The sequence below is a fragment of the Ursus americanus genome, chromosome 7, assembly GCF_024610735.1.
Source record: "Ursus americanus isolate L20-20 chromosome 7, mUrsAme1.1.p, whole genome shotgun sequence".
In the NCBI taxonomy this organism is placed as follows: Eukaryota; Metazoa; Chordata; class Mammalia; order Carnivora; family Ursidae; genus Ursus; species Ursus americanus.
The window spans coordinates 68128796-68141921 of NC_142133.1; the positions used below are offsets into that span (position 1 = coordinate 68128796).

A 13126-nucleotide genomic window follows, 5' to 3' on the forward strand; every position below is an offset into this window, starting at 1 on the left:
CAGAACTTGGGCTCCTGGCCACCTTCCAGGCTTCTGGCCACATGCTCCTAACCCACTCCCTTTGCCTGCATCCGTGGTTGGTTGGTTTGCAGGCCGACAGAATTCCCATTTGTCCTATCCACTCATACGGCCCTGGCCGAGGACCCACACAGTGAGTTTGGCACCCTGGTGTCCAGCTGAATCTCGCAAGACGCTGAGACCCCCTGACGGTAGATAGGAGGAGCCCTCCTCCAACAGAGAGCTCCTGAAATTAGGGGGAGGGTCTGCGCAGCAGCCTGATGCCTTCTGGTTGCTATGGTGATGTGGAGGGGTGTAACGTGTTGCAAGGCGGGAAGGCAAGTTCTTGTGTTCAAAGTGGACCCTGGGGAACGAGGTGCTTCAGACATCACCATGGGGACGCAATCTCTCAAGACTCCCAACATAAACTGGTCTCTGGCTTTTTCATGTTCCCCTGGGCCCCTAAAAGGCCATGGACACTGAAAGGTGGCCCTGGCACTGGTAGCGAAGATACTAATGGCAAAGACTTTTGTAGTGATGAACGACATGCCGGGCACTATTCCAAAGGCTTTATGTCAAATAACTCACTTAATCCTCACAACGACTTGAAGAAGCACGTTCTATTATTATCCCCTTTTAGAGACAAGGAAACTGAGGCAGAGTTTCAGATTCCCCTGTGCTCTGGGGCAAGTGTTTGGGTGGAGATGCCTGCCCCCGCCCCAGTGCCTCGCAGTCTACCGGGGAGAATGACATGAAAGCAGGGTAACTGTATTGCAAGCACGTGGCCAAGCACAGAGCACAGCTGGAAGGGAAACAACCATAGGCTTGGCGTGGCTTCAGGGCAGCCTGTGAGCAGAACAGCAGAGATGAAGGTGGAGGCAGGAGTCAGACCCTGAGTCACCACGTGAAGGGTTGGGCACTGTCCGGAAAGCAGCAGGGGCTGGTTAGGCATTTGCCGAAAGTGATGGGAGCAGACTTGTGCTCTGCAAAGACCACGCTGGCTGGACCTGGATGGGAGGGGATGCGCCGTGGGCCTGAAGGCCATCAGGGCAGGCCAGAGGTGCTGGTGGCCTGAGACGGGAGTGGTGGTGGGGACAGAGAGAGGAGGCAGAAGCAAAGGCGTTTTCAGACTCAGTGCAGGATAAGGGCAGGTCAAGGACAACCATGGGCTTTGGCTTTGAGCTCCTGGATGGATTCATGATGTCATTTCTGAGACAGAGGCATGGGAAGAGCAGGTCTGTGGACATGTGATTTCAGTTTGGACATTCTGTGCCTCTGGGCTAACCATGCGTGGGCAAACAGCTTTATCATGAATTCCCAGCTGCTTCTAGAATCTGTACTGAGCAGTGTGCCCTGGCATGTCAGGGGGTGGGGAAGGGATGGTGGGGGGGTCTGTGCTGGGCCAGGAAGGTGACACATCCACTCCCTTTTACGCATGGGGACACGATGGTCCCATGACGCTGCTTGACCTGGGGGCTGCCAACCGTATGAACAAGCATGGGCTGCCTCCATCTCCTCTGCACCAGGGAGGGGGCTCTGTTTCCCACCCCTTCACCAGCTTCTGTCTCTGCTAAACTCTAGACCTGGGGTCAGTGTTGACAGGAACAGTGGTCTGCAGAGTTAAGAGGGCATGTCCACAATCTCATTCAAACCTCCTCTATGCCCGATGAGGATGGCACTCTCAGCCCGTTTTAAAGATGAAGAAAAGGAGGCTCAGAGAGGTTAGGAGACTTGTCCTCATCACATAGCTATTCACTATGCCTCAAGATATCTTTTCCAGATCCTGTCTTTGCCACTCATGGAGACAGAGTGGTTGCTCTCCAAGCAGAAGGTAGCATAAGACACACCGAGCTCCCCCCAGTGGGGGTCCCGGGGCAAGAATGAGAAGGAAGAGGTGTGAAACCACAGGGAGAGGCTGAACACACCCCACAACATGGCCCCTCCCCCTAGGCCTATAAAATCTAAAGTCAGAAGAGACAAGCCCTCACCATTTCAGGTCAACTTGGATTTTGCTTTTTGGTTCAGAAGCAGAAGGGAGCGGGTAGAAGCTTGCTTCTCTCTCCTTGGACATGCAGATGAAAATATAACCTTTCTGTGGCCCACCATGAGTCTGGGGCTTGAAAAGGTCTCTGGCTACCCTTTTAGCCCCCAAGAATCATTTGTGGAAAAAGGTAGGGGATAGAAAAATGACACCAAGAGACTGCGCCTCTGCTGGGCTCCCGTGGTACGGGGGCAGTGACATTAGACTTCCCTCACTCATCTCACAAGGCCTGACATCGGCCACCACCTCCGCCCACAGATTGCTTCGTGGTTTCCAGTCCAACAAGACAAAGGCCTCAGGTATATGATAACAGGATTCAAATGCAACTAATTCTTTTTTCTTTCCTTATCACTTTGCACACATGAAATCTATTTTAATTAGTTTTCAATACATAATCTTTGTTTTTTAAAGAATGAAATCCTACCCCCAAATTGTTCTTAGAGAAAGAAAGATTTATCTTATAAGTTTCTTAAGAAAATCTATATGTGCTCAATGCATTTAAATAACACTCATTAAAGTGGACTGCATGCAAGCTGGCTTCTCTCGTCACAGATGAGAGACAGTCGCTTGACCTATTGCAAATCAAAAAGCATTTCTGCACCACCTTTATTTTTCAATTGGTTAAGTTTTAAATTAAAGTCCCAATGCCCTTTTTGGGAAGGCAGACTCACATAGCCCCAACAGAAATTTCAGCTCCGTCGATTGGAAGATAATTACAAGAAACAAAATGTGAAATTTTAAATCAGGGCACTAATGAAGTCTAAAAATACCAGTGGCCCATCCCTCTGGCTGGCAAGACCTGTTCTTCATGGAGGGGATCTCTCCATAATTACTCAACCCCGTGAGAGGCCAGGTTGTCATGTCAAACAATAGAGGAGAAATCGCGGGACTTTAATGAGCTAGATCTCAAGGAGCTCTATGGTGAATCTTATTATAATGCCGGGCAAGCTTTCAAACAGAACAGGAGAAAAGGAAAGTTCTTTTTCTTTTTTCCTCTTCCTTAAGTGGAGTTCTGACTAGTGTTGACGCCGTCATGTGTTGCGGCATGGTTCCCACTCGGAGCCAGCTGTCTGTCATTTGGGAGTGTGAAATCAATTGGGTTTTGGAGATGTAAAATCCCTAGGGGCAAAATTAAAAGTGACCCAGATCCAAACCCACACGGTCTTGTCAGGAATATGATTCTCACATGGTAAGTTTCAAAGATTTGGTTTCAAAATCCGGGTTTCTTATTTTAAAAAATATGCGGTTGTTTGACATTAGATCTGACAGACAAATTATAGCTTTAGCAATAAAGGCTTTTAAGATTAGAAATGAAAGGAGAAATTACTTAAAAAAAAACCCCAAAACCAAAAACCACCGCACAACCCACCCAGGCTTGCGTTTGGAGGCATCTGTATGTTCTGCTTCATTGTCTTCTTTCACCACAAATACACGGGGGTAAATCAGCTGATGAGGGCCGTAAATAGAGAAGTGAGTTAAATGTGATCTCCGGGGAAACAGCCAGCTCACTGGCCAGCTATGGAAATCAACGTGACGGATGGGTCACTGGTTGTCGCTGGCTGGAGCTGGAGCTGGAGGGATCTCACTGGCTCCCCAGAAGGCAGGGCTGGGGACGCTTTCTAGGCTGACCCTATGCCTGGCCTCAGCTAGCAGTTAATCCACCCTCCAGGGGCTAGGAGGACAAACCCCAATCAGGGGCCCTCTCTCTCCTTCCCTCCTGTCCGCGGTTCTGGGCTCACCACAGAGGACGGTTCACGCCCTCTGGCCCCAGAAAGATGTTACAGGTGTGGCTCTGCAATGGCCCTCCAGCCCGGTGTGTCTCTACCACCTGAAACTTCCTGAGCTTACGGCGGAGGTGCCTGACGACAGAATGCACCTGTGCCTTGGGGGAGGTGGACCCCAGGTCCGTGCTAAGCCCCAAACTGGGGACTTCAGGCCCAACTGGGCCAGTTACCTTTCTGCCCAGAATAAGTCCTTTTCCTAGATACATGTCTGCAACTTGGCCAATCAGCAAGACCTTTCATCAGCCCTAGGAGGCCTCTGAAGGTGGCTGAGGGTGGGGGAGATGCCCCCCTGGGGAGAGGGAAGCCCACCCAGTGCCTTGGGCTTTGGCACAGACTCGGGAGTGGCCAGGACACCCAGTTCCCAGCGTACCAGAGTTGGCAGCATATAAACAGGGAGTAAGGTTTTTTTTTTTTTCCTTTCTAAGGGAGAGAGAGCTTAACCAAAACAATTCAAACAAAAAATCAATTTAGTCAATTTTTTTTAAAGAAAGATCTTAAACAAAGCAAGAGTTTACCAGAATTTAGATGTAATTTTCTATAATTTTGTCATTTAAAAACTAGTGCTGATTTCCAAAACAAAGGCAGTTGGGGCGCAATCAGATTGGGAATGAAACCCAGTGGAGATCTAGGCACGGCTTTGTTGTTGGGATGCTTGACGAGGTCTGAAAATTGCTCGAAAGGATAAAGATAGAGATGCATGAGAGCAGGCAGGAAAGAATGGCTAGTGGGAGTCATTGCTCTGCGGAGAGGCAGGGCCCCCTGAGAAGCCATCCCCAGGGGCTGTTAGCGAGAAGGCTGAGAAGTGAAGCCCAGAGGTCCCCACCTCCTAGGACCATCCACTCTCCCCTTTCAAAGGAGGCCTGGGTACCCCAGCAGGCAGACCGCCCATCGTGTGCCTCCCTGCCTGCGACCGGGTCCAGGTCTGGTTGCCTCCCCTCTCCAGTCAGCAGGAGAGGGGCTTGGCTGTCTAGAGCTCTAAGGGAGAACAAGTAAGTCTGGGGCAGATGAACCCCACCAGTCTAACATCTGTGGCCCCCGGTCCTCCTGCCCATTCCAGCTGGATAGATCCCTCAGACAGACGGCAGGAGCGAGGCCTGTTTGCTGATGCACTTTGTCCTAACCCTAAGGCTGGGGGCTCTGTTCTCAAGGATCTCCTTTGAAACCTGCCCTGGGGGTGGGGCACAGAGGTTAGCGGAAGGCTGAGGCTAGAGGTGCTCTTTCCTGGAGCCTCACAGAGCCACCCTTGGGTCCTTGAAACAAAAAATCCAAGTGGCTCAGGATGGTCTGCGAGTGTCTCCTGGGGAGACAGTCCTCTCACCTAATGTCTGGGGAGCTGCTCTCATCCAGTGGCACAGCAGAGGGTGTTTTCTGGGAAAGGACACAATTCATGCTCTGACTGTTCTCCTGGGTGGAAAATGGAGAAGGCCCCACAAAGGACTCTTCCACAGAGCCCTAAGAGGAGCAGAAGGTTCCTGCTCATTCCATACTCTGCCTGGCCTCGGGGTCAGAGGTGAGAGTGGCCTAGGGCTCGGGCTGGAGGCAGAAGGACCCTGGACTTTGCAGGCTCTCCCTTCCCTTCCTCTCCCTGCCTGCTCACAGGTCCTCGCCTTGCCTTCCTTCCCTCCCCCACCTTCCCCTCTGCTGCCTCAGCCTGAGGCCAGCCTGTCTTGGGCAGGGGGAGGCCGCACTAGGGCTTCCGGGCTGGGGGAGGCCCGTGAGGGAGCTGCTGCAGAGCACAGGCTGCCGGGACACACACTCCTGTCCGCACTGCAACTCGGGGAAGCACAGATGGGGGCACACAGGACTATGTGGGCAGTGGAACTTACCTTTGGGGTGCCCGGGGTCGGTGAACTCATACTTCCCCACGCCAATGGTCCGCAGCATCTGCAGCCCGTGGGCCGAGTCAGTCGTGGGGGGCCCATTGGTGGCAGGGGCACCGCTGGGGAGGGTGGCAGACGGCTGGGCTGGTGGTGGTGGAGGAAGCAGGGGCCCTGCCATGTGGCCGTTGCCCACGGCAGTGGGTCCCGGGCGGGCCACCTGCCCCACGCCAGGCAGTGTGGACATGGCCAGGGGCTGCGGGCTGGCATACAGGGCCTGGGCGGGCATGTTGACCACCACGCTGCTCAGTGGCTGAGAGGGTGGCTGTGGGAGCGAGTAGTGGCCTGGCATCAGCGGGAGCTGGGGCCCCACGTGGGGAGGCAGTGAGGGGGTCACGCCAATGACTGGGGCCTGGACGTTCACAGCCGGGCTGAAGGTGGGAGGCTGGGCCACTCCATAGGAGTGTGCGATCAGGGCGGGCTGGCTCCCGGCGGCCACCGTGGTCACCCATGGCCCTGTGCCTGCAAGGGAGACAGAAGAGATGTCATCTGCTGGGTACACATTCACTCAGCAAACACTGACTGCCCCAGGCCCTGGGCTGGGTGCCGAGGTCACTGAGGCGGACAAGACACCTGCATCCAGAAACCCCCAGATTAAAAATCTGTGATTATGGTAGCATAGGATAAGTGCTTTGGGGGTATATGAGCAGATAGCCGTGGAGGCTCAGAGGGGGAGCACAATCTGCTTGGGAAGGCTCAAGAGGCAACAAAACAGAGAGAAGAAAGCAGAGACCTTCAAAGAGTTCTGGGTTCAAATCGTGCCTGGGCCATTTATTAGCCAGCAGCCCTGGGCAAGCTGCTTATCTTCTCTGAGCCTCATTCTTCCCATCTGTTAAATGGAACCAGCAACACCTACCTCAGAGGTCTCCTGGGAACTGAGTGAGGAAAATGTATTGGGGAAAAAAAAAAAAAAAAGAAAAACTAGCAGAGTGTCTGGAATGTGTTAAATGTTCCATAAATGTTGGTGTTTTTCCTCCCTTTCTGGAGAATAGCTATCTGGAGGAGGTGGGGAGAAAGGTTGATTGTGAAGATAGTAGGTGTTTGCTGGGCAAGGTGAGAACACCAGAGCCTGGAGCCGTGCAAGAGCCCTGTGGTGCAGGAAGGGAGACCAGGAGGTGCGGGCAGTGGGGGAAGCCTGGCAGGGGCTGCTCTGGGGGCCAGGCTTTTTCCTAAGCAACCTCTGCATGGCCGGCCCTGGGGGAAACAAAGAAGTGCATTTTGGCCCTTAAGGAAATTTTGACTGAACAAGGGGGTCCAGACACACCTCCTGAGACTTGATACAAGATTTGAGGCCAGCTGTGCCCAGGTCAGGCCAAGCAGGTCCAGGTCCCCCTAAGCTGAGCTGACACTGAGGTAACCCAAACGTGCTTGTGAGTGAAGCCAGAAGACACTGTGATAGGGAAGGTCAGACTGGATCACCTCTGACGGAACGAGTGTGGGGTTAGGTCTCCATCACCCAGATGCCACCTTGGTGTTCATGATGCTGGGGGACTGGCAGTATAGCCTGAGGGCAGGGAGACTGAGGAAGAGAGCTGGGCTCAGGCGGCCACTCAGTATCCCCAGCCCCAGAGACGAGAAGGGGAGCTGGGAGCTCCCTCGGAGAAATCGGAAGTTGGAGAAAACTAGAAGCTGGCAAATATTGGTGAAGCAGTGCCGGCAAGATTCTAGAATGGGCTGCTAAGGGGGATTATCCCCAAGCCTGAAGAAGAGGAGGTGGCATTGCTGTGAGCCAGCCTGCTGTCTTAAGCGCACGGCACGCCATCCCAAGCTCATTTCTCGCCAGCATTAGCCAGGAGCCTGGAACGATGCACCAGAACTTGCGAGCACAGCTGGTGACTTCTCCGGTGAGTCTGGTGAAGGTACAGAGATGCCGGGCCATGGAAGCGACTGATTCATGAGAGGGCGATTGGCCCAGAGGATGCTGCGACCTAAAGGAGGTCTCTAGTGATGCACACTGAGTCCTGCTCACCTATTTATCAATGAGTTGGATGGTGATAGGGAGGAGATCACCACCCCATCTGCAGGTGACATAACAGCAGGAGGGTTAGGCACAGGTCAGCAATAAAGAGCTGGAATCTAAGAGACCTTGAGTCTTATGGGAAGATATTGACAAGGACTTGCCCATGAGTCCCCACACCCCGCTGCCTAAGGCAGATTAAGAGGACAGGGGTCAGAGTTGCTGCCATGACAGTCTTAGGGTCTCACTGGTGACAGCACATATCTGGGGCTAGCGCCAATCAGAAGTGATCTAAGGCGGCATGGCCAAAGTAGAGGGGCCGAATGAAGGAGGTGCTGGTCGTAGCACATGTGGGCTCTTTGCATCGGGTTCTGGGCCCTGAGGGATGCAGAGGGAGAGGTAAATCTCTGGAGGGTAAAGGAACTGGCAGCCACAGGCTCTGGACTGTGGCCGAGGGACCTGGGGTACTTATCCTGCAGAAGACTTGGAGGGGAGGATGAGTGGGGTGTCCAGGTATCTAAAGGGCTGTGGTGTGGAGGGCCAAGCAGACGAGTTCTGTGCATCCTAAGGGGAGGTCTGGAACCAATGTACGGTAACAGTGAAGGGGTTTGTTATGGTCAGAGCTGACCCAAGCAGGCCTGGGGTGCTGGAGGAGCGGGGGGCAGCCCCCATCCCTGGGGGTGGAGCATCTCGGTTCTCATACAAACATTGGCAAGGCCGAACCTCACTGGAAGGTGTGACTTGAGAAATGCATGAACCAGAGTCCTGAGGTTTGGGAAGGACTATTCAAAACAACACAAAGCAGATTCAAAGTCAGTCCTGCGAGGTCACTCTCCCTCCTCCTGCCCCCCCAAAGCTTTCCTGAGCAGCAGAGAAAGGACAGAGATACAGCTACAGCCCAGGACACACAGAGTCCCTGTCCCCAGGCAGCCTGAGGCCTGGGCTGCCGCGGGCCCGTGGGCCAGGCCCTGCCGAGGAGCTGGAACACCCAGGGGGCCTCCGACACCCCTCCCAGCCCCGGCGTGGGGGTCTCTGGCTGCCGATGAAGTACACACCTGGATTGTCGCTCTCCCTCATCTGTTTGGAGGGTGGCTCATCGGTGTCCCAGGGCGTGGACTGATTGATGGGCGTCTGCCCCCACCGGATGCTGGTCGTGAGTCCCTGGGACTGACTGTCCGCTTTGGAGATTCCAGGGGCCTGGGGAGAAGCAGAGCAGGAGGATGAGTACAGCCTGGCCCGGGCTGCCGCCTTGGGGCCCATCCCCCAAGCAGCGCCACGGGGCCAGCCGCAGAGACTGGGCCCCACACCCAGTGCCACCGGGGAGTTGCAGAGCGTTTTGGCTTCGTCCTTGCGGGCTTCTGTTGCAGTCCCACCTGCAGGAACACCCAACCCAGGGCCTCCCCGGCCGCCCTCTGCAGCCACTCACTCCACCTGAACTATTACCGAGGAAAGCTTTCTGTGCTGTGAGAAGGGAAGCTCCCGGGGCCCTCGGGTCATCGGTTAACCGCAGCATTTATGGGCGTGTGCTGAGGACCAGCTGTGTGCCTGGCCCCTTGACCTGTGAGCGGACGGCTCTCCAAAGCGCCACCGTCAGGCCAGCCGCATACCAGCCTCTGAGGCCCCCAATGTGCCACTCCACATAGAAGGTGTGGTGGGGGTAGGGGCTGAGACCCCTGGGAGGGCAGCTCGGTGCGGGGAGCATCTTCCCTGGAACCCTCGGCTCCTCGTTGTGGGAAGGAGGCCGGCTCTCTGTTTCAGGATCTCATTCTCTAATTTAGATATTTAGATCAAGGAGAAAATGAACCCCAGGCTGAAAACAAACATTAGCACAGCCCTGGTCTCTGAGCGGCAGCTTTGGTGGAATATTATGTGGTCATTACAAATCATGTTTACCGAAACGTGTAATGACATGGCAAAACGCTGACACTGTCATGTTAAACGAGGAAAGCAGGACATAAAATGACACCAACAGAAGCTCACATGTAAAGCACTATGTGTAGGAGAGAAAAAACCCAAATGCTAGCAGGGGTGTTATTCTTGGTGAGAGGAATGTGGGTAACTTCTATTCTCTTGTCTCTATTTCTCTGTATTTGCCAAATTTTCTACTATGGCCATTACCATTATAATAAGAAAAAAAAAAAAGAAAGAAGAACAAGAAGAAATCCAAAAGCATGTTGGAGAGCCCGGGACTGGGATCACTGGGATGTGGCGGGGGTGGGGGGTGGGGTCTCGGCACAGATGGTTTCAGGAAGTTTCTGCAGTTCCCAGGGCTGCAGCCAGAGCCCAACCAGGTTTGGGGTGAAGGAGGAGGTGGGGTGGGGGGCAGAGACGGCTGTCCACCAGGGCTAGCCACAGAATGCCAGAGGGGCCTCAAGGGGCGTCTGCAGGCTTCTCTCAGGTGAGGTGAGGGCCATGGGCTTCCCGACTTTTCACAGAAGCTGACCCAGTGAGCCAGCTGGTGGGGCAGCGCCCCCACTGGGTCTCTCTGAGCAGCGGGAATGGCTAGGTAGGGGCGGGTGGAGAGGAGGGAGGCCAACACTTCTTGGGTCTTTGATGCATAATGCAGATGACATACAGCGCCTGCATTAGGGCGGGCTGGGAGGAGCGGAGCCGGAGCTGGATCCCATTAGGACCTGCGGGCTGCACGAAGCTAATTGCATTAGGCTGCACTTTGTCTCTGGCCTGCATTTCAGATGCTTCGCTTCTGTGAACAGAGCAGGAAACAAAGGGAAAGAGTGAATCTCGGGAGGAAAGAACAATTCCGTGGACAAGCTTCCATCTCAGAGGCCCCTGCCCCATTTCTGTCAGTGGGACAGATGGGAGCTTGGGGTTGGCTGTGGTGGTGGTGGGGGGGGGAGGGTACTGGGGAGGGTGTTGGGGATTTGGCCACACTCACCAATAGTCCTGTGGAACTTACGGAACAAAAGCGTGCCTTCTATAGGGTTCTCTAAATAGAGGGCTTTGCAGCATGCCCTGTCTGCAGCGACCTCTGCATTCCCAGGATCCCCTGGGTGCTCGTGGGCTGGGAGTTGCCGCGGTCGCTTCCCATAACCAGAGGCATGCGAAGGGGAAGGAGCCTGTGGGGTGTCCCATTCAGGGCCCTGCCTGGGGGTGGGGTTTGAAGGATGACTCTCCAGGCTCCGCGGGCACCCTCCTTCACGGACAGTACAGAGACCCCTGTGCCAGTAGGGGGCGCTGCAGCCCCTCTCTGCGGCCTGGGGTTCCTGGCGGCCTCTCAGCCCAGAGGCAGGTTTGGTTTTCAGGGTCCTCCCACCCTTGCCATTTGTCCCCTGTTGAATCAGCATCTGTGCCTCGGCCTGGTACTTCGGGGCAGGACGCCTGGTACTTTGGGGCAGGGAAGGGCGCTGGGAACTTGGAGGTTCTGGCCCTTAGGGCAGCTGCTGCCACCAGTACAGCGGATTGGGGTCTCCTCCACAGTGAATAACCAGATTCGGAACTCTAAAACTCCGGGAGTTCCTGTTTTTGCTCTAAAATCGGCAAGTTTCTGAACTTGAGACACTGCACACTTTTTCAAGGGCTTAGTCCCTTGGCTCCGGAACACTCCTGCCAGATCATTCACTTACACGTTTGTTGGTTAGTTGGTGTGTTCAGTAAACAAGCACTGGGCCCCTGCTCCACGCCAGGCCCTGCCCAGGCACCGGTGACTGAGACTCAGCCCTGCCCTCAAGCAGCTGCTCCCAGCAGAGTGGAGCACTGAGCTCGGCAAACACAGGTCTGTTAGCCTCCAGAAGGAAGCCAGGTGCACAGGGGTGAGCCCAGAATGGCTGGGAGCAACTGGGTGTGGCGGCCACAGGCCTGCTGCTTGGCTGTCTTTCATGACTATTACAAGCAAGTTCTTATGTACAAGAAAGCCATTCTGTTATGAGAAGGGAAACAGCGTCTTTCATTTTTTTCCTTCAGGAAAGATAAATAAGGCCACTCACTCTACTCGCACTAGCAACTTCTGAAGCTACGAGCAAATCACAGCTCAGAAAATTCTCTTTATTTTTTTTAAAACAGTGAAATGAGCATTCCTTTCTCCATTCCCTCCGGAAAAAACTGGGTACTGTTGTGCATTTTGCCGGGCGCCTGGGCACCCATGTGGGTGAGGGATGTTGCAGCTGGGGATGGGAGTCGGCTCGGCCTGACGGAGCCCCTCCTCCCACAAAGGGCTCCAGGCCCAAAGTAAACGCATGGTCTCCAAAGTTCTGGGGTATTCGGGGGCACAGTGTACGGGTCCATGGCTCCAGCTCTGAACTGAGCTCCTGCTAATAAGAATTTCTCCCTTGGTCCGGAGTCCCCAAAGGTCTGTGACTCCACCAAAGGCTCTCCAGGGTTCCCCCAGCCTGAGCAGGCCTCCCCAGTTCCACTTCTCCTTGCCATGGGGATCCCAGCACAGGAGTGCCACAGAAACCAACCAGGAGAACAGCCCGGTGTGGGGGGAGGAAGGCAGGGCTGAGGGAAGCCCCTCTGGCCCCCTCCCACGGCATCATGTGGGACATCAGTGAAGCCACCCGGACACCTGGCCTTTTGCCAGTGTTCCTGGCCATGCTTCTGCTCCCCTGACGTGATGACCCGAGCAGAGAGAGGCAGATGAGGACAGCGCTCCTCCTGCCCGGTGCTTCGCAGGGGCCCTCTCTGCCCATCACCAGGCCGGGCAGGCTTCTCTCTGCTTCCCTTTAATGAGATGCTAATAGGATGCATCATTAACGCAGCAGCTTTTAAACCCTGAGCTCTTGTAAATTTTCAAAGGTCACATTTTTGCGGCAGCTGACAGCATCCTGCTTCTTTCAGCGACTGAGGAACACTAAAGACCCCAATCCTTTATGGATGAAGCTCTCTGTGAGGCGGCAGCACGGGCCGAAGCGCCCGCTGGTCCGGGGGCTGGGAGCCTCCCCCTGTGACAAGCCTCCCAGGACCCCTGGGTTGTGTTCTACCAGCCTGGGGGGATCCAGGTGCACATCGCCCCCCGAGCTGCACTGGGGGCCCTGCTCCGTTGGGGGGAAGGTGTGCGGGGGGCTAATGCAAAGACGCCTGGCGGAGGGGATTGGGGGTCCTTTTCCTCCCACGGAGCACCTTGCGCTCCCCAGGCGGTTCATGCATGACGCTGGGACCGCCCAGAGGGGCTACTTTTTGCTAATTTGTCCACTCCGAGGGAGCACCTTTTTCTACTTTGCACAAAAGTGCTGTGTCGGTGAGCAGCACCCCAGGTGGTCAGGAAACTTGGAAAAGATGGGATGGCGCTCGCCTGGGGCTCTCACGTGGACGGACACACTGTGTACGCGACGATCACGGTCTCCGCACACTGCCCTGGGGGGCTAGCTCTGTGACAACAGGGACCCGGGACAGTGCCCGGCCTGCTGCAGATGCCCAGGGAACGAACGAGCAGGCAGCATCTCTGAGCTCCAACAGTAGGAGCATTCATCACTTGGTGCAACGGCCGCCAGAGGCATGGGGAACACTCCAGAAG

At 55.0% G+C, this 13126-nt stretch overlaps 1 protein-coding gene across 4 annotated transcripts in view; it reads right to left on the minus strand.

Moving 5' to 3' along the window:
* Positions 1–13126, minus strand: part of KLHL29 (kelch like family member 29) — a 300737-nt gene that overhangs the window by 51958 nt on the left and 235653 nt on the right. For all 4 annotated transcript variants that reach the window (XM_045813464.2, XM_087863842.1, XM_045813463.2 and 1 more), the window contains 2 exons: positions 8712–8853; positions 5649–6161 (listed from right to left, as the gene is read on the minus strand). In XM_045813464.2, coding sequence (XP_045669420.1) covers positions 5649–6161; positions 8712–8853 — 655 coding nt within the window. The remainder of the gene's footprint in view (positions 1–5648; positions 6162–8711; positions 8854–13126) is intronic.